The sequence below is a fragment of the Cavia porcellus genome, unplaced genomic scaffold (genome assembly GCF_034190915.1).
Source record: "Cavia porcellus strain 051 isolate PalLab524CR breed Dunkin Hartley unplaced genomic scaffold, mCavPor4.1 scaffold_6, whole genome shotgun sequence".
Classification (NCBI taxonomy): Eukaryota; Metazoa; Chordata; class Mammalia; order Rodentia; family Caviidae; genus Cavia; species Cavia porcellus.
This window is the reverse complement of record NW_026947489.1, coordinates 94,905,068-94,925,862: the sequence shown is the minus strand read 5'-3', so window position 1 is coordinate 94,925,862 and position 20,795 is coordinate 94,905,068. Positions and strand designations below refer to the sequence as shown.

The following is a 20,795-nucleotide window of genomic DNA, read 5'->3' as shown; positions in this document are numbered from 1 at the left end:
TGCACATTCAGGGCAGTACGACCATAGATGTTCTCTTTTTGAGACAGGGTCTCCCTATGCAGTTCAGGCCACCCATGAGCTCACTTTGCAACCCAGGCTAGTAATGTCCTCCTTAGCTTACCTAGTGCTGGGATGACAGGCATGTGCCACTGTGCTTGCTTACACATCTAGCTTAATCAGGAAAGTAACTTTTTAATTAATCCTCAGAACCTTCCTATCATAAAAGGTGCTCTTTGGCATTGAGGGTGCTGTTTGGCTGCTTTCATCCGGGTCGTTCTGGGAATCTGTGCCTCCTGCTCAGTACTTTCACCCCTAGTGCAGTGGCATGTCCTGAGAATGTCCCTGCTGCTCTTACTTTGACGGTCACATCTGCTGGTTCATGAGTCAGAGAAGGTGATGGTGATGTCATCAGTAGTGACAAAAATAGTTATAATTTTCAGTATTTTCTACTTTACAGGAAATTAAAAGTGAGGGTTAGCTGAGGCACAGTGGCGGACGCCTGTTACCCCCACACTGGGGAGGCTGAGGCAGGAGGAGCACTGTGAGTTTGAAGCCAGCCTGGGCTACAGAGCAAGAACCTGACTCCAAAAAAAAAAAAAAAATAGATGTTTGGTATTTAATCATATTGGACAATTAGGTCATTTCTAAATCACACTATTGTAAATACCATTTCAGTCCACATATGATTAAGCTTTTGCGTTATTTCCTTAGGCTGCATTGCTTTGTTTTTGTTTTGAGGCAGGGTCTTGCTATGTTTGGAACTTGTGATTCTGCTGCGTCAGCCTCTTGAATGCTGGGATTACAGGTCTACACCACTATGCCTGGCCTGAGGCTGCATTTCTGAAATGTGGACTGAAAGCAAAAACACATTGTGGCTTTTGTCTTGTGAAACCATACGTCCTTTAGGAGATGTCAGTCCCCTTACCACTGCCACCATGGATTCATGTACCCATTTCTTCTCTCATCCTCGTTTCATGCTTCTCTTTCATTCTTAGCAGAGACTAGCGCCTGCTCATTGCAGAGTCCCTGTCATGTCAGTTGAACCTCTCCTGTTTCCTACAGTGGGCACCTCTGACCTGGAATCCGGAACCAGCCTCTTCCCAGACAGCCCTGAACCCACATCCGCCAAAGATGGAGCTCCCTTGGCATGGAAATTATTCCAGGGCCAGGTTGCTTGGAGCCCAGCTGCTGTTCAGGCCCCTGACCCTGCCGGGGGAGCCTCAAGGGAAGAAGACGTGAGCACTGGACTGGTCCCCAGGAGAGTGTCCCTGGTGGTATCAGGCCTGAGTGCCAGGGAGTCGGTGAGTGTGTCGCATGCAGCTCCACAGTGGCCATAGACAGGTTTCTGGAAATACCCAGGACAGGTCCCCGTAGCAAGAAATCTAGGAAGTAAGCACAACTGTCTCATTTGATTTCATTTCCATTCCTAATTTTTGAAAATTCACATCTAAGTAAAGCTTAGGACTGGTTTTTTAATATATTTGCTTGAGATTAATAGTAGCAGAAGATAGGTGCTTTGGCATAGGGCACGAAGCTCTCAAATTAGAGTTAGAATCTTTGCTCTCCGCACTGTGCGCCTGAGTGGGGGCTTCCCCTGAGGGAGGGCATCTTCCCAACTGAAGCCACGTCAGACTGGGTGCCTACGTGTGTGCGGCTAAACTTGGCTGCTCCCAGGCCTGCTGCTAGGCGGTGGCCTCTCTCAGTGTGTTTGGCTTTGTCCTGGCTGCAAGACAGCTGCTCATAGTAGCCCTGTCGTCACTGCCCTGCAGCCTTGGGCCCCTCAGAAGGAGCATTGTTTCTCAGTGTAGAGAACACCCAAATTAACAGCACTGAATGAAGCCAAGTCAGGTGTGCGGGTGCACATCTATAATCCCAGCACTCGGAAGGCTGAGGCAGGAGGATCATTTCAAGTTCAAGCCCAACCTGGGCTACAAAGTGAGCTCAAGGCCAGCCTGAATTGCATATCGAGACCCTGTCCCCCCAAAAAACCACGAAGCCTGTTCAGTCTTCTGTGGTATGAGGGAGAAGAGGAGAGAAAAAAACCTTTTTATTGAGGGAACGGGAGGGCTGCTGAAGAGGCACCCTCTGGAAACTTCTGGAAAGGATTGCACATTTCATTTGGAATGTGGTGAGGCAGAGTGAAAGCGTTGGCATGGTGACTGACAGCTGATAGAGCCTGTGCACCCATGGTCTGGCTGCGTTTGGGTGCTGCCCATCCTGAGAAACCAGCACGGCTACTTGTGGTCCCCATGGTGGGGCTCCGCTCACCCAGACCAGATCTGAACGGCCTGGATCAAACCTAACCAAACCAGACTGGCAGCAGCCTGCGCTACCCTAAAAGGGTGCCACCAGACTGCAGGAGATTCATTAGTGGCTGCCACCCACCTACCCAAAGGCAGCGCCCTTCAGGGCCCTAAGCCCTGCTGCTGCCAGCCTGCCCTGGGCTGTGGTTTCACGTCGCCTTCTCTGTTGCCGGACAGGAGACCTGAGAAGGTGACCGCGGTGTCAGTGCACCTGGCTGGTGGAGCCCAGCTCTCCAGGGCCCTTCTTGTCTTGGGCCACCCTGAGCTGCAGCCTGGGCTGCGTGTGGCCTGTCAGTAGGCACAGGAAGCCTGGGGCTGCTTCCAGGCCTGCAGAGGTTTACTTATGGTTTATGATGGCGGCGGCGGAGGCTCCCACTGTGCACTTTCCCTGCTGAGATTCAGCAGTTACTGCTCAGTCACTGATGACCCCGCTGAGGGCAGTGGCACCTTCAGCCTGCCTTTCTCCAGGCCTTGTGGCTGGGTGGCCAGTGGAGGGTGTGGACACTGCGGCCCCGAGGACAGCGCTCCCCACAAACCGCAGCCACCAGTCCCTGGCCCTGCCCCTAAGGAACCTGGCTCAATTCTTTGTCGCCTACGGTTTTTATTTGTCTGATAGATGTAACTAATGACTGGGGAGTGTGAGTCTCTTCCAGCCCCAATCCTTAGGACACAGTCAACAGCTTTGACCAGGCTGTCAAGGCATCTTAACTGGAGTGTTGTGTCACTGAGAGTCGAATCTTGGTTTTAAGGCACATAATACTCTTTTCCTTTCAGCATTAAGGTTCTCTGCAGACAAGTTGTCTCCCAGTTCCTGAATGTAGGCTGAAAAGCCTGAGTTACAGTGGAGCGTGGCTCCACAAAGAGACCGTCTAGGGTGAACCAAAATTGCTGTTAAAGATGGAGTGAGCACTTGGGGTCTGTGACCATGTCTTCCAGCCCTGTACCCAATGTATTAGGATGTCTTTCTCCAATTCGGCATCAGTCTTAAATTATTCATTTTGAGACTTCAGGACAGTCTCCCTTCAGAAAGTACCCTTTCTGAGAGAGTTGGAGATCCAAAGTGAGGGTGGCTCCACTCCGGCCAGCGATGGGGACCCCTTCAGAGCCTGCGGTGACAACAAGCAGCTGCTGTGGGTGCCCATCTACTGCTGCCCGCTTCGTCTATTGGAACACAACTTTGGGTTTGTTTCAGATGCTGGTGCAGAAGTTTGCTAGGAAACACTGCATGGCACTGACCAGTGCGGTCACTGAAGAGACCACGCACGTGGTCATGAAGACAGGTGAGTGCAACCCCCAAGTCATACCTGGCCTGCTGTGGCGCCCCAAGCTCTACCTGTGGCCTCAGCTCTAGGCCTCTGCGGGGTCAGAGGGTGGCACTCCTGGCACCAGGTGGCAGAGCGAGGGACACAAAAAACCAGTTATTGTAGAGCAAATGTCATGGAAGATGAAACGATTTCAAGTTCCAGGTTTGAATCAAAGCTGTTGAAAGGTGAAAAGAAAGCTTTAAAATGTGGATCAGCCCTAAGGCAGTTGAGTCTTCAAACAGGCAACGCAGCGCTCACCACTTCTGAACTGAGTTAGCTGTAGTTTCCCAGTTCAAAGTGTCTCATGCAATTGGCTTTCGTTGTGGCTGCACAAAGAGCTCAACACCGTGTCAAGGGTGTTGTAGCTGAGTCCCCGCCACAGTGCCTGCTGCCGAGGTGCAGGGCAGTGCGGGCCCTTCTGTGGGACCCGCCAGCTCTTCTGAGGGCCCTGGAAACTCTGGGACACAAATGGAAGGGGTTCTGCACCTGCACCTGCTGCACCTGTTTGTGGGACCAAGCAGGGGGTGGGAGTCTGCAAGGAGGCTGATCACAGTGATGGTTCCGGCCCAGCACTTAGCTCGGAGTTCTGTTGCCTGTTAGCAGCTAGCAGAGCAGGCATCCCAGCCCCCGGTACTCAGCCTGCCTACTTCGGTGTGGACCAACCCCATGACCGAGCCCCCTCCCCGCTGGGTTCCAGAGGTCCCGGGCCGTACCTCTTGGTCCACTGCAATACTGAGGTGCTCTGGCTCTCCAAGCAGCACCGTCCTGCTCGGGTCTCTCACATCCTCTGGTGTCCTTCGCCCCACAGACACCGACCTTGTGTGCAAGCGGACGCTGAAGTACTTCCTGGGCATCGCGGGAGGAAGATGGGTGGTTAGCTATCTCTGTAAGTGGTGGTACAGTGTTCCCCTCCCACCAGTACCTCAGCTTTTTGCTAATGCTGAGTCTAAATTACCCAGAGGTCTTTAGTGGTGACACAGAGCTGGCTGTATCTTCAGCACACATCTAGTTGTTCCCTCCCGATAAGCTGGCAAGGTTGGGGAAATGGGTTCTTTACTAACTCACAGAAAATAACCTGTCCTGCAGTGCTTTCGGGGCGGGGCAGTGGGGGCAACATCACAACCTCTGCATTTCTGCCTCTGGGCGGCTCCTCACCTCCCAGGCCCAGCACAGCCCGCTGCTCTTGGGTGTGGCCACACTGTCTCCTCGGTGACTGTGTCTTCTGTGCTCTCTGCAGGGGTGACCCAGTCGATGAAGGCGGGCAGGGTACTGGATGAGGTGGGTACAGCAGCGCTGCTCGGAGGAGGCTGTCACACTGCACTGCTCCCTCTGCCAAAGCATGGCTACCACTGCAGACTCTCCCAACAGCAGCTCCTTGGTTCTGGGTTTCCCAAGAAGCTGTCCTTTTGGAGGTGGTGCTCACAGGGACCACAGACCTTAAAGGTGTGGAAACCCTGTAGGAAAGGGGTTGACTGCGTCCTCCAGGCCAGGGCCCTGCCTTTTGAAATGGGGTTCCTCCAGAGTCATAGCTCTTCATGGTGCCAAGCTCCCAGAGGTAAAATAGGATGAGGTGGGGGAGGGGAATAATTTTAGAACAGCCACGAGCTGCTGATGACAATAGATCAGGCCAAAGAAAATGGGAGAAGCAGTGTTAAACGGTTCTGTGCTGCTTTTGGTGCCTGTGTGGCGATGGCTCACTGTGTTCCAGGCCCTAGGAGCACAGTGGTGATCAGATGGGTGGTGCCAGCCGAGGCATGGATCAGGGATGGAGGGGAGGGTTCACCACCAGCAAAGGCTGCCTAGGCCAGCAGGCTTGCAGGCCAGGCCATGGCAGGGCCCTTTCGACAGGCATGCTGGGGAGGGTGGTGTAGAGAGGTTGAGCTGAGACCTTGATGCTGTGAAAACATTTCCTGTAAAATGCAGAGAGCAACACCATGGGACCATGCACACCTGTGACCCCAGCACCCTGGGAGGCTGAGGCAGAAGAGTTACAAGTTCATATCCAGGCCAGGCAACCTAATGACTCTGCGAGACTCTGTTTTAAAAAGAAAACTGGTGCCAGGCGAGGGGGCTTCACATCTGTCACCCCTGCACTCAGAGGTTGAGGCAGGAGGATCCTTGCAAATTCCAGACCAGCCAGTGTTAAAAAAAAAAAGTGAGTTCAAGGCTAGTCTGAACTGCACAGCAAGACCCTGTCTCAGAAAGAACAAAAGTAAAAGGAAAGAAAGAGAAGGAAAAAAAAAAGTGAACGGAAAGGCCTCAGGATGCAGCTACAGAAACCTGCAGGGTTTAACCCCAGGTAGGGGGGGTCAGGGAGGAAAAACCAGGTATAAAGGTCTTGAGAAGTGGGCTTGGCTTATTAAAAGTGTCAGTCCTGGACAGGGATGTAGCTCATAGCTCAGCAGCCCAACACCTGCCTGGCAAGCATGAAGCCATGAGTTTGATCCCTGGTACCGAAAAAAGGAAAAAAAAGCCAGGCTGGTCCTGCTGGGGAGCAGGAATTAGTTATGAGCGGGGTGGGGTGGGAGAGGGGCACAGGGAAGAAGGCTTGGAAGCCAGGGTGAGGAATCGCTGTATCCCTAGGGTCCTGGGGAAGAACGAGGCTTAGAAACAGTGGTCAGGCTGTGTGCGGAGGCAGCCTCCCCAATGCTGGCCCGGGGGTGGGGGAGGCTGGGTAGTCTTTGGTTTGTGCCTGCGAGGCACAGCGGAGGTCAGGAACAGTAAATGGGGCAAAGGGAATCAGAGGGCCAGAAGCTCTTTCCTGGTGCTATGGTTTCTGCTGTACACTCAGGCAGGTAAAATAGGCAGGAGATGCTTTAGAATTGGAGGGTGACAGGGCCATGGACCTGGCAGTCCTCTCTCATGGGCAGCAGGTGTGTCACTGAACTTGCCTTCTGTGTACCCACTGAGGTGTCACAGCTGGCGGTCATGGACTTCATTTTTCTTTATAGTACGCTTAGCAGTGCTCAAGTTTCCCTGCAGCTGAGTTTCAGTGAAACTCCTTCCAGAGCCTTTCCCATGCCCCCCTGAAGTCTGAGCCCCCAGCCCTGGTCTTCATTCTCTGTTCCTCCCTGGCCCGCATGGCGACAGGAAGAGCCCCTATTGTGTGCACGGCTGCATTTTTGCTTATTTGGGCTTCATTACCTTTCTAAACCATGGAAACCTGGAAAGCCCTTCCTCCCTCAGCGGGCAGTACAGGGTGATGTAAGGCGGGGTGCCAGGTTCTGTCCTTGCCCACACAGCACTGGTCTCTTTGAAGGGAACAACAGGTGCTACAGGTCCGGCCACACTGGCCCCGGGCGCCAAGCCAGTGGGTTCCTGCATGCAGAGATCCTGTGGCTGTCTCCTATCTGCCCACCCAGACCCCAAGCAAGGAGGTCCTGTGTTTGTACACGCCCAGTCAGTCATGGACCCACACATTGGCCCTGCTGCCCCGCTGGCCGCTGCTTAGTGCTGACCACAAGCTTTGGCCTGGGTCTCTTGCAGCATGACTTCGAAGTCAGAGGAGACGTGATCAACGGAAGGAGCCATCAAGGTCCAAGGCGTGCAAGGGAGTCCCAGGACAGGCAGGTGAGCAGCGTGGGGGCCGAGGAGGCTGTGTGACTCGGGGTCCAGCATGGGATTTAGACTTGGCTGGGAGGCGGCAGAACTGGGATTAATCGGGGGTGGGCCCAGCATCCAGCACACAGCTGTGGAGAACCGCAGAACAGAGTGAGGTGTAGTCTGTGCCCAGCTCCTTGGTAGGGAGCCAGGAGGCCCAAGAGCTTGAGACCAGCTTGGCCGAGTTAACAAGCCTTGAACTCAGCACAGTAAGGGGGAGCTGAGGGTACACCCAGGTGGCAGTGTGTGCAAGGCTCTGGGTCCAAGCCCACAGCTAACATTTGTTTATACAGTGTTTGCTGTGAGTGCTGTCAGCAATTGGCAATGCTGTAACTGCCTTACAGGTCTATTAAGTGTGGTGTGTTGTGCCTGTCAGGCTGGTGGTCTTGGACTGCGGCCCTCCTGCTTCAGCCTCCTGAGTGCTGGGACTCAGGAAGGCGCCTCCATGCCTGGTTTGTTGTTCCCTGTTTTATGAGAACTGTGAGATTCATAGAGAGTGAGTGTAGTGCCCAGGGTCACACAGGGGGTAAGTAGTGGAAGCAAGAGTTGAGCCTAGCCAGCTTCCTCGGGGCTGAAACTTTTCTTTTCTTTTTTTTTTTTTTTTGCCTTTTTCGTTTTTATCGGTACCAGGGATCGAACTCACGACTGTCTGCTTGCAAGGCAGGCGCTTATGCTGCTGAGCTAAATCCCCAGCCCCGGGGCTGAAACTTAATACCATGGTGTCTGAGAAAGTTACACAAGGCAGTGTAGAGCACACAGTTGCCCGCACCTGCTCTGGCTGAGCTCGGCTCCCATTCTGCATTTTCACATGTGTGCGTAGTTGGCACTTTGGCACTTTGGCACCTCCCACTGAGTGCCTCCTGGCCTCACAGAAGCTTGACAGAGACCAGCTTCGGTTCATCACTCTTGTTTATTTTGGGGGTTTTGTTTGGTTTGATTTGGTTTTTTGAGTCAGGGTCTTGCTATGCTGCCCAGCTGGAGGATTGAACTTGCATGATCCTCTGCCTCAGCCTCCTGAGTGCTGCTGCCATGCTGGCCAGAAAGCTACTCTGGGAGGGGCCTCAAGCCAAGGCTGGAGCCCCAGCCCTGGGTTAGCCATGCTCTTCATTGCCTCGCGCAGCACTTGGAAAGGCACTCTGGGCTTCTTGCTTCATGCCAGCTGGCAGTGGCAGAAAGGACCTGGACTGGAGTGACATTCTGAGGACAGCACTTGTCACCACAGTGTTGAGGGTGAGCGGCAATTCCATGGCCGTGGCTGTATGCCCTCAGCAGGGCAGGGCCTTGTGTGACTGCCTGCAGAGCCTGGCGGGGGTCATGGGGGACACCGATGCGAGCTGTCACTTGAAGACGGAGATGGTGGCCTGCTGTCCTTTCTCTGTCCTGGCTGGATGGGGCATGTGAACATGTTTGTCCAGGAGGTCATTGCTTCCAGTCTGGACATCACCTCCTGTCCTGTTTCTTAGAGGCCAACTCGGTCCCCAGCACAGGCACTTCTCCTTTCAGTGGAGTGGGGAGGCAGCAGGTGCAGCCCACAAGAGCTACCCAGGACCCTAAGGGAAGAGTTGTCCACTTGCCCTAGGTCCCAGCTACTCTAAGGAAAATACAAGACAGCACCATGCTGGGTGGTCACCATGCTTGCAATGCCAAGAACCTGCCTGGGCTGTGCGCAAACTTGGGTGCTGTCCAGCTGCCTGGCCACATTACACAGTGTAGAGACTCAAGTGGATGGGAAGCTGGGCTCCTCGATGCACCCACGATTCCAGTGCCTGGCAGGTCTAGAGCCTGTCCAGCTGCGCTGCCAGCCCTGGAGACAGAAGTCACCCAGCCGTGTCATCAGAAACTCCTTGACTTCCAGACTTAGCTGTGAAGCCTGCCCTAGGCGTCCCCAGGTGGCAGAGGGCAAGACTGCCAGAGCCCAAGGGCACGGCTTTGCTGCCATTCTGACCTCTCCAGAACTGAGCAGGCCATGACTGTCCCCTCTCGTCTCTTTTTTTTTTTGATACTGGGAATCGAACTCATGACCTTATGCTTGCCAGGCAGGCACTTAAACTGCTAAGCTAAATCCCCAGCCTCCCCTCTCATTTCTGACAAGGCAAAGTCACCTGTGAAGGTGATCTCAGAGGAGCCTGGGCTGGCTGGGCGACAGGACAAGGCACTCGGCCCTGGGGTGATAAAAAGCCTTCTTACACTGGGCCAACGTTCCCCAGGACAGAGCGGGTGTTGGGGAGGAAACCATCTTTCCCAAGTCTCCCTGTCATAATTTAACGGCTGCTGTCTGTCCCTGTCCCTCTGTCCTCACCAGATCTTCAGAGGCCTGGATGTCTACTGCTATGGGCCCTTCACCAACATGCCCACAGGTATGGGCTCTGGGTGGTTGGTGTCCGGGGTTTTCCACCACCACCCCCCAGATGATGCCTGGGTGTCCTCCAGCCTTGCACCCTTCTCAAGGGCAGGCAGGCTGGGCGTGGGGCGCAGCCCTGTCACACAGTTTTTGCTCGGAGAGTCCTCGGGTCCTCGGGTCCTCACCCCCGGTAAGCCTTGGCAACTGAGGACACTGCTGGCTAGTGGGTGTAGCACAAGGCCTGGCCACAGAGTTCGGCTTCCTCCCTCAATGGATTGGGATTTCCAAGAGCTACTGCACAGTTTCTCCATGCTTTTGTGCCATGCAGAGAAAAACTGCATTTCTCGTCTTTTGGAGGTGTTAGTGAACCTTAGTTTGGTCAGTTAGGAGCCAGACATGGTGACACATGCCTGTAATCCTAGCCCTCGGGAGGCTGAGGCAGGAGGGTTGTGTGAGTTCAACACCATCCTGAGCTGTGTAATGAGACCTTGGCTCAAAAATCAAAAACAAAAAGAACTGGGAGCTCCTCGGTGGTTTCTAGCAACAAGCCGAGGTGCGGCTTCTTCAGGTGCAAAAGGGACAGCCCTGCAGGGTTATGGTCTTCTCCTTCCATCCTTTCCTGCTCTCCTCCTCTCCCTTACCTCCTGTTCCCTCTCCAGGGCACATCCCCAGCTCTTCGAGATAGGGTGTGCTAATTTGCTGGGCTCAAGCTTGCAATCCTCCTGCTTCAGCCTCTCAGTAGCAAGAATTCAGGGTGGCTACCACCGTGCCTGACTTGCAGACCTGAATTTCTTCTGTGGTACGGAATCCAGTTCAACCTGTGGCCTTTACCCTCCACAGCACCAAGGCCCTGACCAGGCTGCCTGTTTCTCTCTGATGCCTGAATTGCCCTCTTTCATGGCATCTGTCACGACTGCCCTGCAGTGCCAGCCAGGGTTAGCACGCAGCATCTTACGTGGCGGTTTATCAGTTAGCGGGAATGGGACCTTGGGGCTTTCCCCTTGGGAACCTCTGATGTGAAAGACTAAAGCTTCCCCAACCCGGCCGCTGTCTGGCGACAGTCCTGAGCACAGTGCCTCAGTGGCCACTGGCCGAGACACCTCTGTCCCCAAGGGGTGGGGTTGGGAGTGTGCATTCCCGAGTCACCATGATAGAGGCCTGGCTGTCACCCTGCAGATCAGCTTGAGTGGATGCTGCAGCTGTGCGGGGCAACTGTGGTCAAGGAGCTGTCGTTGCTGCCTCTCGGCACCGTAAGTGTGAGGCCCTGGTGAATGAGGGCCAGCGCACCCTGTGCGGTGCCACCATGGCCCCTCCAGATGGGGGGTGGAGCCCGGTGTGAACCCCCTCTTGGAGGTGTCCCTGCTCAGCATGATGAGCACGCCGGAGTCGTGCCCTGATATGCTGTGCCCTTTCCCTCCTGCTGCAGGCAGCTCGCTCCATTGTGGTCACGCAGCCGGACGCCTGGACAGAGGATGGCAGCTTCCCGGGTAAGGGCTCTCCAGGGGTGCAGCTGAGCGGCACCATCCTGGTGCCTTGGAAGGCTGTGTTGGTTCAGAGAGTGACCGAACCGCCTCAGCATATTTTGTTCTGGGTTATAAGAGTAAGATAGTAGGTCCCTGACTCCCTAGCACCTGAGTGTACACTTCCGGGGATGCATAAGACTCACTCTCAGGTTCGGGCAGGTCTGCCTCACAGTCTACCCAGAATGGGGCTTGTTCTTGAGCCAGGGACTCTCTGCTCGAGGTCCTTTTTACATGGCATGGCAGCTTCAGTTTTAGTTTTGGTTCCATCCTCACCTTGTGTTTTTGCGACAGGGTCTCACTATGCAGTTCAAGCTGGCCTTGAACTCGCTATTGTATACTAGACTGGCCTTGAACTCCCGGCAGTCCCCCTGCCTCAGCCTCCCAAGTCCTGGGGTGATAGGTGTGTGCCGCTGTGTCTGGCTAGTTCTAGATTTGGTCTGAGATGTGGTTTCATCGAATTGCCTGAACTGGCCTCAAAGTCCTGAGTGCAGGAGGTCTTCCTTTTCAGCCTTCTGAAAAGCTGAGGCTGCGGGTGTGCAGCAGTGCAGCTGGTGTGTGAGGCTAACTGGGGTTAAATACAAATATTCCCCACAGGAAATACAGTGTAGCTCGCTACATGGGCTGGCTCAGGAGGCTAGTCAGGGGGATTGTAAGTTCAAGGCTGACCTGGGTAACAGTCAGAGTCCCCCAAAACAAAGAAGACTACAACCATCCCTGATGTGCAGCTGGTCACTAGCAGGCTCCCCACGCATGTGTGTTTTCCGGGTCTGAATGCCACTGTCACTGTCCCCTGAGGATGTTTCCCATATCCTTGCCGTGCAGTGCTGACCCTGCTGCCAAAGGCTGGGCTCCCATCAGGCGTTGCCCTCAGCTTTCTGGGGCAACACTGGGGCTCCCCAGAGGGAGTCACATCAGTGCTGACATCCCTGTGTCTGTCCCCAGCCCTAGGCCAGCTGTGCCAGGTACCTGTGGTGACCAGAGAGTGGGTGCTGGACAGCGTGGCCCTCTACCAGTGCCAGGAGCTGGCTGCCTATCTCATTCCACATGGCCCTCACAGACCCCGCTGACTGCAGCCACCCGCAGGCCTGGGCCACAGGACCCGGAGAACGCACGTCAGAAGCAGCCTTGTCCAGGCACAGTGTTGTGTTGCGTGCCTGTCATCCCAGACCTGTCTGTGAGGCTGAGGCAGGAGGATTGCAAGTATCCAGGCAACTCAGCAAGACACTGTCAAAAAATAAAAGGGAAAAATAAAAAAATTAAAAATTTTTTTAAAAAAAGGCAGGGGCCAGGGTGCAGGTCAGTGCAAAGGCTCCGGGTTTCCCTGGACTGAGGAATGGGCGGGTGGGGCTCCACAGGCTGGGAGTGCCCTATATTCCTTCTGCAGTCCTGTGTCCACACAGCTTCTGTGCAGAAAAGCCTGGGAAGGGCTTGGGCCCCCAGGTTTCCCGCTCAGGGTTGCCTTTGGGCTCTGCAGAGCTGTGTGATTTCTGGCTAAGCCTGCCGATGTGCAGGAGGCAGGTTCCTTCATTGTCCTCGGCTGAGGCAGAGCCGCTGGGACCTGTAATGGGGCCTGAAGCTGAGGCAGATGTGGAAGTGAAGCCTTGGGGAGATAAGGCACAGAACTGAATGTGGGGCTCAGGTAGTTAGGGATCTTGGAATCTGATGCAGGAGCTGTCCAACACCTCCCACCTTGGCACCAGTGTCCAGAGTGGTCTGCAATCCCCATGTCTGCTAGCCTTCACCTGTGGTGCCAGGAGCAGGTGTACCAGGGCCGAGGGGTGAGCCCGGGAGGGGCTGGAGCTCCCTGAGGTAGTTCCTTCCCCCTTGCTGAGTGCTACAGCTCCATAAACAATTTTGCTGAAGGAAAAGGAGGTTTTCATAAACTACCCAGGACTGGTCCTGGCTATGGAACACATTGGGTCCTTCATAGTTCTGGTGCACAGCCCGGACCTGAAGGTGCAAAACGTGTGTAAATGCTGTGTTGTTAACTCTGCGAATAAACTTGGTAGCAGACACTGCAACCAAGAATGACTCTTGTTTCTGTTTTTTGAGACAGGTCGCACCGTGTCATTTATTCCTGCTCTGTCTTCCAGGTAGTCCTCCTGCCTCAGCATCCTGCGGCCTAGATTCCAGGGCCACCCCATCCCACCTCGCTAAGAATGGCTGTTGGTGGGACTCAGCCCTGAAGGCTTTTTTACCTCTTTTCTTTATGGCACTGGGGCTGAACCAGGCCTTCCTGTCACGCTAGCCCAGCCCCTTTTTAATCATCCACCTCATCCATGACACAGGGTGTGGCCCCATCTCCCACAGGGTGAGAGACAGCCGAAACAGCAGCTCCATTTGCCAGTCTTTGTCCCAGAGCCACAGATGTAGCTGTAGCTTCTCATTCCATTCCAGGTGCAGGGGTCCAGGTCGGGCTGGTGAGACTCTGTGGCTGCTAGTGTTGAGTGCGCAGGGCACAGCTGAGGCTCTGCTGCACCCTGGGGTCTGGGCAGGGCCATGTGTGGAGCTGGGTCCGTGTCTGAGGGCTTGGGTTCACCCACTGTCCGTGGACCCTTGGTTCCGGCCACCGGTCCCTTCCCAGCCCTATCCGGGTTAGTGTTGGGCCAGGCCCCAGGCACCGCCCACACAGCCCTCCTGGGCCAGCACCACTCAGAGGGGAGCCTCCTCCGCTGCACCCAGCACTGTCAGGCTTGTGTTTTACCTGTCTTCCCCCATCCCTAGAAAGGGGGCTTTCATTACCTTGTATGAAAAGTGGCCCCTGACTCTCAACTTCCTCATTGGTAAAGATTCTGTGTGAGTTTCCATAGCTCAGCTAGGCACGGATCCCACACCACAGCCTGGGATCTCAGCATGCTGGGAGGCCGAGGGAGGAGGATCACACAAGTTCAAGCCAAGCCTAGGTGACATAGCAAGACCCAGTCTCAAAATAACAAGGGCTTTTTTTTAAAAAAAAAAGTATTTGAGACAGGATTTCACTATGCAGTTCAGGCTGGCCTCGAGCTTGAAGCAATCCTCCTGCCTCAGCCTCCTCAGTGCTGAGATTATAGGCATGCACTACCACGCCTAGCCTAAAAAAGGATTTTTTTAAAAAATAATAAGTAGGTGTTTGGAAGCCTTCCTATGGTTACAGGTTCTCAGGAGGCTTGAAGCAAGAGGATCCAGGCCAGCCGGGACAATGTAGGAAACCTTGTCTCAGGCTGGCAGTGAAAGGTCTGGGGTCCTGCTGTCAGGCCCCGGTGCCACTGCCAGCTCTGCAGTGAGACCAGAAGGTACGCATGACTCCCTCAGTCTCCCAGCCCAAGCCCTGCATAAGGTTTCTGGGAGGTGCCTGTCTTCTGGGTCCCCTCTGCCCCCCCACCTGGGGGTGTGTCGCTGCACCTTCCCACCGGAGACCCCCCAGCAGCCCTGGGAACTGCAAGGCCAGGCTTCTCCTTTCCCAAAGTGACCTGCACTAAGAAGGGCAGTTGTGGAGGGCTGCAGTTTGTCTCCCGACACCAGGCCACCACAGCGAAACAAAGTGCTTGGAAAGCTGGGACAGGTGGGCGGTGCCTGGGAGAGGAGGAGGAGCTGGCCCAGGGTGCAGCCCTGACTCCTGCACAGAGGAGATGGGATGGCAGGCATGGGACCTGCATCCAGAGGGCATGGTCCTCAGCAGCGCTGTACTTCAGGGTGCTCAGCTCCTGCAAGCAGCCCGAAACCTACCCGGAACCAAGAGGAAATTAAAGAAATAGATTGGCTCTGGGCAATGGAGGAGAGCTGGGAACACCTGGCTTCTGTGGGCTCAGGGACTGGGGAGGTATAGATGGAGCTGGTCCTAAATTTCCTGAGGGTCAGGCAAACCTAAGCACTGGTTGGATTGAGGCTGGGGAGACCTCAACCTGGAGGCTGGGGAGTGAGAACTTTGGGTTTCTGCGTTCTTGTGTTCAGGATTCTGTAAGGGTCTTGATTTATAGCCCAGGCTGACTTCAGATTCAAGACCCTCCTGCTTCAGCCTATGTGCTGGGGTTACCAAAGTGTGCCACCATACCCAGCTTTGGACTGGGAACTTTGAAGATCTCCATTCCAGTTTAACACAGTGGTTCTCAAAACAGTCCAGCTGGAGATCTCGGAGTGGGAGCCAGGGCCCAGGCACCCCTCAGAGCTGGGATCAAGGTGTCTCCAGTCTGGGGATCCAAAAGCAGTTCTCCAGGGTTTTGGTTTTTTTTTGGTCTTTTTTGTTTTTATCTGTACCAGGGCTCGAACTCACGACTGCCTGCTTGCAAGGCAGGCGCTTATGCCCCTGAGCTAAATCCCCAGCCCCTCTCCAGAGTTCTTATCTCTGAGGTTGCAGGACTGCTCCCTTGCGCCAAGCCAAGGACAAAGATTAAATTATATAGCATCCTGTGAGCAGGAGGGCTGCTGGTTGAGAAGCCCGACCCAGCTTCAGGTTTATTAATATTTAAATTGCAGTGAAAGCCCAGCTGCTGCTCTGACTCCTGCATAGCAATAGCAAATTCTGACAGAAACCAGGCCGTTCCAGTCAGCCCTCAGGTAACAGAACAAATAAACAAATGGCTTTGTAATTTATCTCTATTGACAAGGGAAGAGAGGGCTCTATGTAAGGCCCAAAGCCCTAAGGGTTGGGCACAGACATGGACGGCCACGCGGGGGGCTGTGGGAGGCCATGGCTAAACGGGGAGGAAAGGGGAGCAAGAGCCCAGCTGCTGGGACCGCTCCCTCTCGGGGAGCAACACAGTTGTCACCATTTCTTTTGCAGGAGTAGGGTTTGAACCCAGCACCTGGACACTGAGCCACAGCCCTAGCCACGTCTTTCATTTTGTTTTGTTTTGAGGCATGGTCTCACTATGTAGTTCAGGCTGACCTTGGACTTAGTATGTAGCTGAGGCTGTCCTGAAACTCCAGTGAGCCTCCTGCCTCAGCCTCCCATGTGCTGGGTGACAGGCGTACACCACCAGCACCTGCAAGAGACCCTGTCTTTAAAAAGATTTTTTTTTTTTTTTCCAGTACTGGGGATCAAACTCACAACCTTGCACTTTACCAAGCAAGTGCTTGGGCCTCTGAGCTAAATCCCCAGCCCAAAAAGGTTTTTTTTTCAAATCTGTAAGAAGGGCTGGGTATGTAGCTCAGTGCAGAAGACCTTGAGTTCAGTTTCCTAGTGCCACAAAAAAAGTTCTGCTTTATTTATTATACTTTAATTGATGTTATATGTGTTCATAGTCTATCTTCTCTAGTTGACCAGAAAGTCCTTGTAATCCTGTACAGGCAGTTTGAATCATTTGTCTTTATTAGAAATCAGGATTTTAAGCTGGGTGTCATGGCACATGCCTGAATCCCAGCACTCAGGAGACTGAGACAGAAAGGATAGCCACAAGTCCCAGGCCAGCCTGGGTTCAAGTGAGTCCCAGGCTAGCCTGAACTGCATAGTGAGACCGTGTCAAAGGAGACAAAAAAAAAAAAAAAAAAAAAGACACAGGATTTTTTGCACCTGGCGTCTGCTTCATTACCACCTGCTATGCATCTGCCGAAAATACATGAACTAAAGGGTGCTCCTGCGGGCCCTGGGAATTGCAGACTGGGCCACGCTGGCCTAAGTCTGCTGCAAGAGCCGATTGCCTCCCCCTCCTCCTGCCCACTTGGGGCCCCGACTTACTCTGAACACAATATAGGATGTCTGAATGTCTCCCCTTCTGAATGCGCTCTCATCTCCATCTCCTCTTGGATTCTCTTTTGCCTCTCCTAAAGTCACCCACCTGGCTGCCGGCCAGTTGGGGACTGAGGGGAATGGGGGTGCTCCTGCCTGCCTGCCTCCAAATACACAGACCCACGCTGCCACGGAAGCTCCTGGCTGGGGCAGGGACTGCTGGTCTACTCTCCAGATGACAGAACCAAGGCCTGGCCTTGGCACTTCCTGAGCGGGTGGCAGGCTGGGCGCCCCTGTTCCTTGGCTTCAGGTAGCAGTGCCCTGGCTCAGGGAGCCGGGGGAGCCAGGACTCAGGCACTGGGCGCGGTGGCTGTGGCTCCGGGAAGCCTCTGCTCTGCAATGAGAAAGTGGCTGGCACCAGCTCCAGAGGAGTTTTATACTGCATGTCCCAGGCAAGGGGAAGTGAAAGGGTGTACCCCAGGGTACACGACACAGGTGAGCAGATGCCTGCTGTGGAACCCACACAGAGCAGTGGCAGTGAGCATCACCCAGAGATCCGTGGCAGGACTGGACACCAAGGCCTGGGGGCTGAGCTGCTCCTGCTCCCTGGGCCAGGAGGTGGGGATGCCCACCTCCCTGCAGCCCGTCCTTCCCTGAAGCCCTCAGAATGAGGAGCCCAAGAACCGTGGGGTCATCTCGTAGCCTACAGAGCCCTAGAGCTCTGGCTCCTGACCCAGCACCAGAGGATGAGAAGGGGAGAAGTGTGGACGGCCAAGTTGGTCGCTGAACCCAGGGCCCAAAGCCTCGCTCCCCTGCCTGCCCAGGGCCAGCTGCACCCCCCCAGCCCCTCAGAGCTCCTCTTGTGCCCTCCTGCCTCCTGGAGCCCGGCCAACTCCAGCTGTGGGGAAGGGCAGAGCCTGTCCCTGTGATGACCCCATGTGCCACTGAACCACATGCCCACAGTGGCTGTGTGTGTGTGTGTCCTGAGGATTTCACCCAGTTTCCTAAAAAATAAAACCAAACAGAACCACTGTGGGGTGCAGAGGGGAGCGGGGCCTGGCCCTGGGCTCCTGGCAGGGTGTGGCCACCAGGGAGACACAAAGGCACCCAGTCGGGGCCGGGCGTCCAGGGCCAGATGGGAACTGAGCCGGCTTTTGCCAACTGATGGGGACAGGCAGGGCCAGTGCTGCTCATTTACATCACAAGTGGGCACCCTCCCCTTGTCCTCCTAGGGCACAATGGACAGTTGTTTGCTGGCAGCAGATCGGTCAGTCAGTGATGGAGAAGGATGGGTCTGGGGCTGAGGGGGGACTCCTGTCTTCACAGGAGTGGGGCCTTGGCGAGCAAACCAGGCCCCTCACACATTTTATTTTTGTGGCACTGGGGATTGAACCCCATTCTTCCCACTGAGTCCAGACCTTTTATTTTTTAAATTGTAGTCCACCCGCCTCAGCCTCCCAGAGTGCTGCAAGCAGGTGTGTGACCCACTTGTTTGACAGAGGAGGGGGGAAGGTGTGAAGAGGGGACTTGAGACTGGCCAAAGGCACAATAGCAAGCTGATGGCAGTGTCAGTGCATCTAGAAGCTTCTGGTGCCCTTACCATCTGGTGCCCTGGTTCTGTTCTGGGCTTGGGTTTCCATCCTCTGGTCTCCTGTGTCCATCTATTCTCTTCCTCTGCTCTGGCCACCACTTTCTCGTTCCCAGGCAGCCAGGATAATTCCTAAGCTGCTGCTTTTGGCTTTGTGTGACAGTCTTGCTCCAAAGCCTGGAGCCCTCCTGCCTCAGCCTCTTAAGTGCTTTGATTTCAGGCCTGAGCCCCTAAACTTCCCTCATTCCCTAACCAGAGTGTGTCTAGCAGGAGAGGCCCGAACACGCAGCTGTCTCTGTTTCTGGGCGAGGTGAGCAGGGAGCCAGTGTGTGCCGTGTGCCCAGCTGTGGGACCTCAGGCTTTGTCTTTTTACCTTGCTTGTTCCCTGCTCTAGGAGGCAAACACTGAGGCTCAGAGGGGCCAAGTCCCTCCTCCAACGTGGCAGATGGTGACAGACAGGCTCAGGGACATCTTCTCATTCCCCACTGCTGAAACACTCCTGCCAGTGCCTAAGCGCCCACCGCTCACCTGCAGAAAAGGGTGGGAGACAAGGGTCCCCCCAGAGACCCCTGGCCGGCCCAGTCCCAGGCTCCCCCGTCCTCCTCAGGCGCTGCTCCCCTTTAGGGGTCAAAGCCATGGAGCCAGGACCTGCTTTCTGCCAGCAGAGGGGTGCGGAGGGGAGGGGGCATCTGCTGAGTGAAAAGCTCCCCATTATTCACCCAACCTCATTTACATGCAGATACACATCTGTTATTTAGGAGTCAACAGCAGAGGCTGGGGGAGGGTACCTGGCTCCCTTGCCTTTGGCTTTGTTGGGGGGCAGCTTCCTGAGACTCACCCCACCCTGCAGACCTGAGGGCGCCCCCACCTCACCCCACTCTCCAGGAAAGCAGGGAGAGGCCAGCCAGATACAGGAGAGGGGTTGGAGTCCACTGCTGAGACGGGTGGGCGCTCCTCCCAGGCAGGGGCAGAGCTATTGAATCACCCCTGGGACACTAAAGATACCACTGAGGGGCAGAGCTCCCTTCTCCAGCCCACTGGAGAATTGGGAAGCCGGGATGGATTACCATGGCAACATGGGGTCCTACAGTTCCTACAGGAAAGTGTTGGGGGGTTGGAAAGATGGAGACCGAAGGACCGAGGCCTCTGAAGAAGCAGCCACAGTCGAAGCCGGCCTGCTGGCCTCAGGCTCTCTGGGGACCCCGCCCCCACCCCCTGCATATCGAGGGTGCTGATGTCTTACTGCTCAGTGACACAAGGGGACCCATGCAGGAGATGAGTCCCTTTATTCCCACAGCATTGGGGAGTGAACCCAGGCCTTTGCACTGAGCTCCTTGATCTTTTTCACTTATTTTTGAGAGACGGTCTAAGAGTGCCTGAGCTGTCCAGGCAGGACTTTGACTTTGAGCTAAATCTCCAGCTCAAGGACTTTGACTTTCAATCCTCCTGCCTCAGCCTCCCAGAGTACTGGGATGACAGGTGTGTACCACCACACTCTGCCGATTAACCCCTTTTCTAGGCGTGAAAACTGAACCTCAGAGAGCCGTGGGGCTTTGCCACACTCCCCAGGGAGGAAGCTTGGGAAGCTCGGGGCTGGACATGGGTCCAAAGCCTCCAGTCTCCAGAGCTCCGTCTCTCTCCTTTCTGTCCCTGGGGCCATCTGTCTGGGTCAGAGCCTCTGGCTCCTCCCAAAAGGCAATAGGATAAGAAACCTGGGTGGATCACAAAGTGATTAGTTGTTTATTCCATTCAGTGATTAACACAGCTATACTGTTTCCCTAAAGAGTGTCTAATTTGTCGGGGAAACACAATTGTGAAGCGGAAGTGGGGTGTGACTCCTGCACCCCAGCCTGCAGGGTATGTGGGGACAGGCCCAGTCCCTCCCCAGCCTCCTGCTGGTGCTGGGCTCTTAGAGAGGGCCAGCAGCTATCCTGGCAGGAATGGCAGTACATTAAACTTTGGGGACTCCTCTGGCTGATTTATCGTCCTAATTATCTTTGCTTTGCCGGATATTGAGATTGTCTGCATTCCCTGAGCACAGGGCCAGTAGAAGGAGGGAGGGAGAGGAGGACAGAATTCCCTGTAATCTGGAGGCCTCAGATTCCAGCAGGTTCTCTGCAGAATGAGCCACACTGAAGAGGAAACTGGTATGTGGAGCACACACCTGTGATCTCAGCATTCCGGAGACTGAGGCAGGAGGGTCTCCAGGAGTTCATAGCCAGCCTGGGCTATATAGTGACTTGAAATCCAGTCTGAACTACCAGCGTGAGGCCCTGCCTCAAAAAACACCAGAAAACACACACAACAAACCTGGTCACCTCACCCCTAAAGTCCCTATCAGCTCCTTTACCGCAGAATAAGGTCCCTTTGCCCTCCTGGGCCCTGCAGTGCCTCAATGGACCTCTCAGTTCCACTGGAGAAGTTCATTCTCAAGCCCAGAGTTGGCGCCTTCTGGACCTTTGGCCCAGAGCAGCTTTCCTAACCCCGAACTG

General features: G+C 54.8%; 1 protein-coding gene across 6 annotated transcripts in view; it reads left to right on the top strand.

Moving 5' to 3' along the window:
• The window catches only part of Brca1 (BRCA1 DNA repair associated), a 43,407-nt gene extending 30,308 nt beyond the window's left edge, over positions 1-13,099 (top strand). For all 6 annotated transcript variants that reach the window (XM_063251651.1, XM_023563945.2, XM_013149698.3 and 3 more), the window contains exons 16-24: positions 1,063-1,301; positions 3,496-3,583; positions 4,416-4,493; positions 4,845-4,885; positions 7,094-7,177; positions 9,510-9,564; positions 10,725-10,798; positions 10,975-11,035; positions 12,014-13,099. In XM_063251651.1, the coding sequence (XP_063107721.1) occupies positions 1,063-1,301; positions 3,496-3,583; positions 4,416-4,493; positions 4,845-4,885; positions 7,094-7,177; positions 9,510-9,564; positions 10,725-10,798; positions 10,975-11,035; positions 12,014-12,138 (845 nt within the window). In that variant the 3' untranslated portion in view covers positions 12,139-13,099. The remainder of the gene's footprint in view (positions 1-1,062; positions 1,302-3,495; positions 3,584-4,415; positions 4,494-4,844; positions 4,886-7,093; positions 7,178-9,509; positions 9,565-10,724; positions 10,799-10,974; positions 11,036-12,013) is intronic.
• The last annotated feature ends 7,696 nt before the right edge of the window (positions 13,100-20,795 follow it).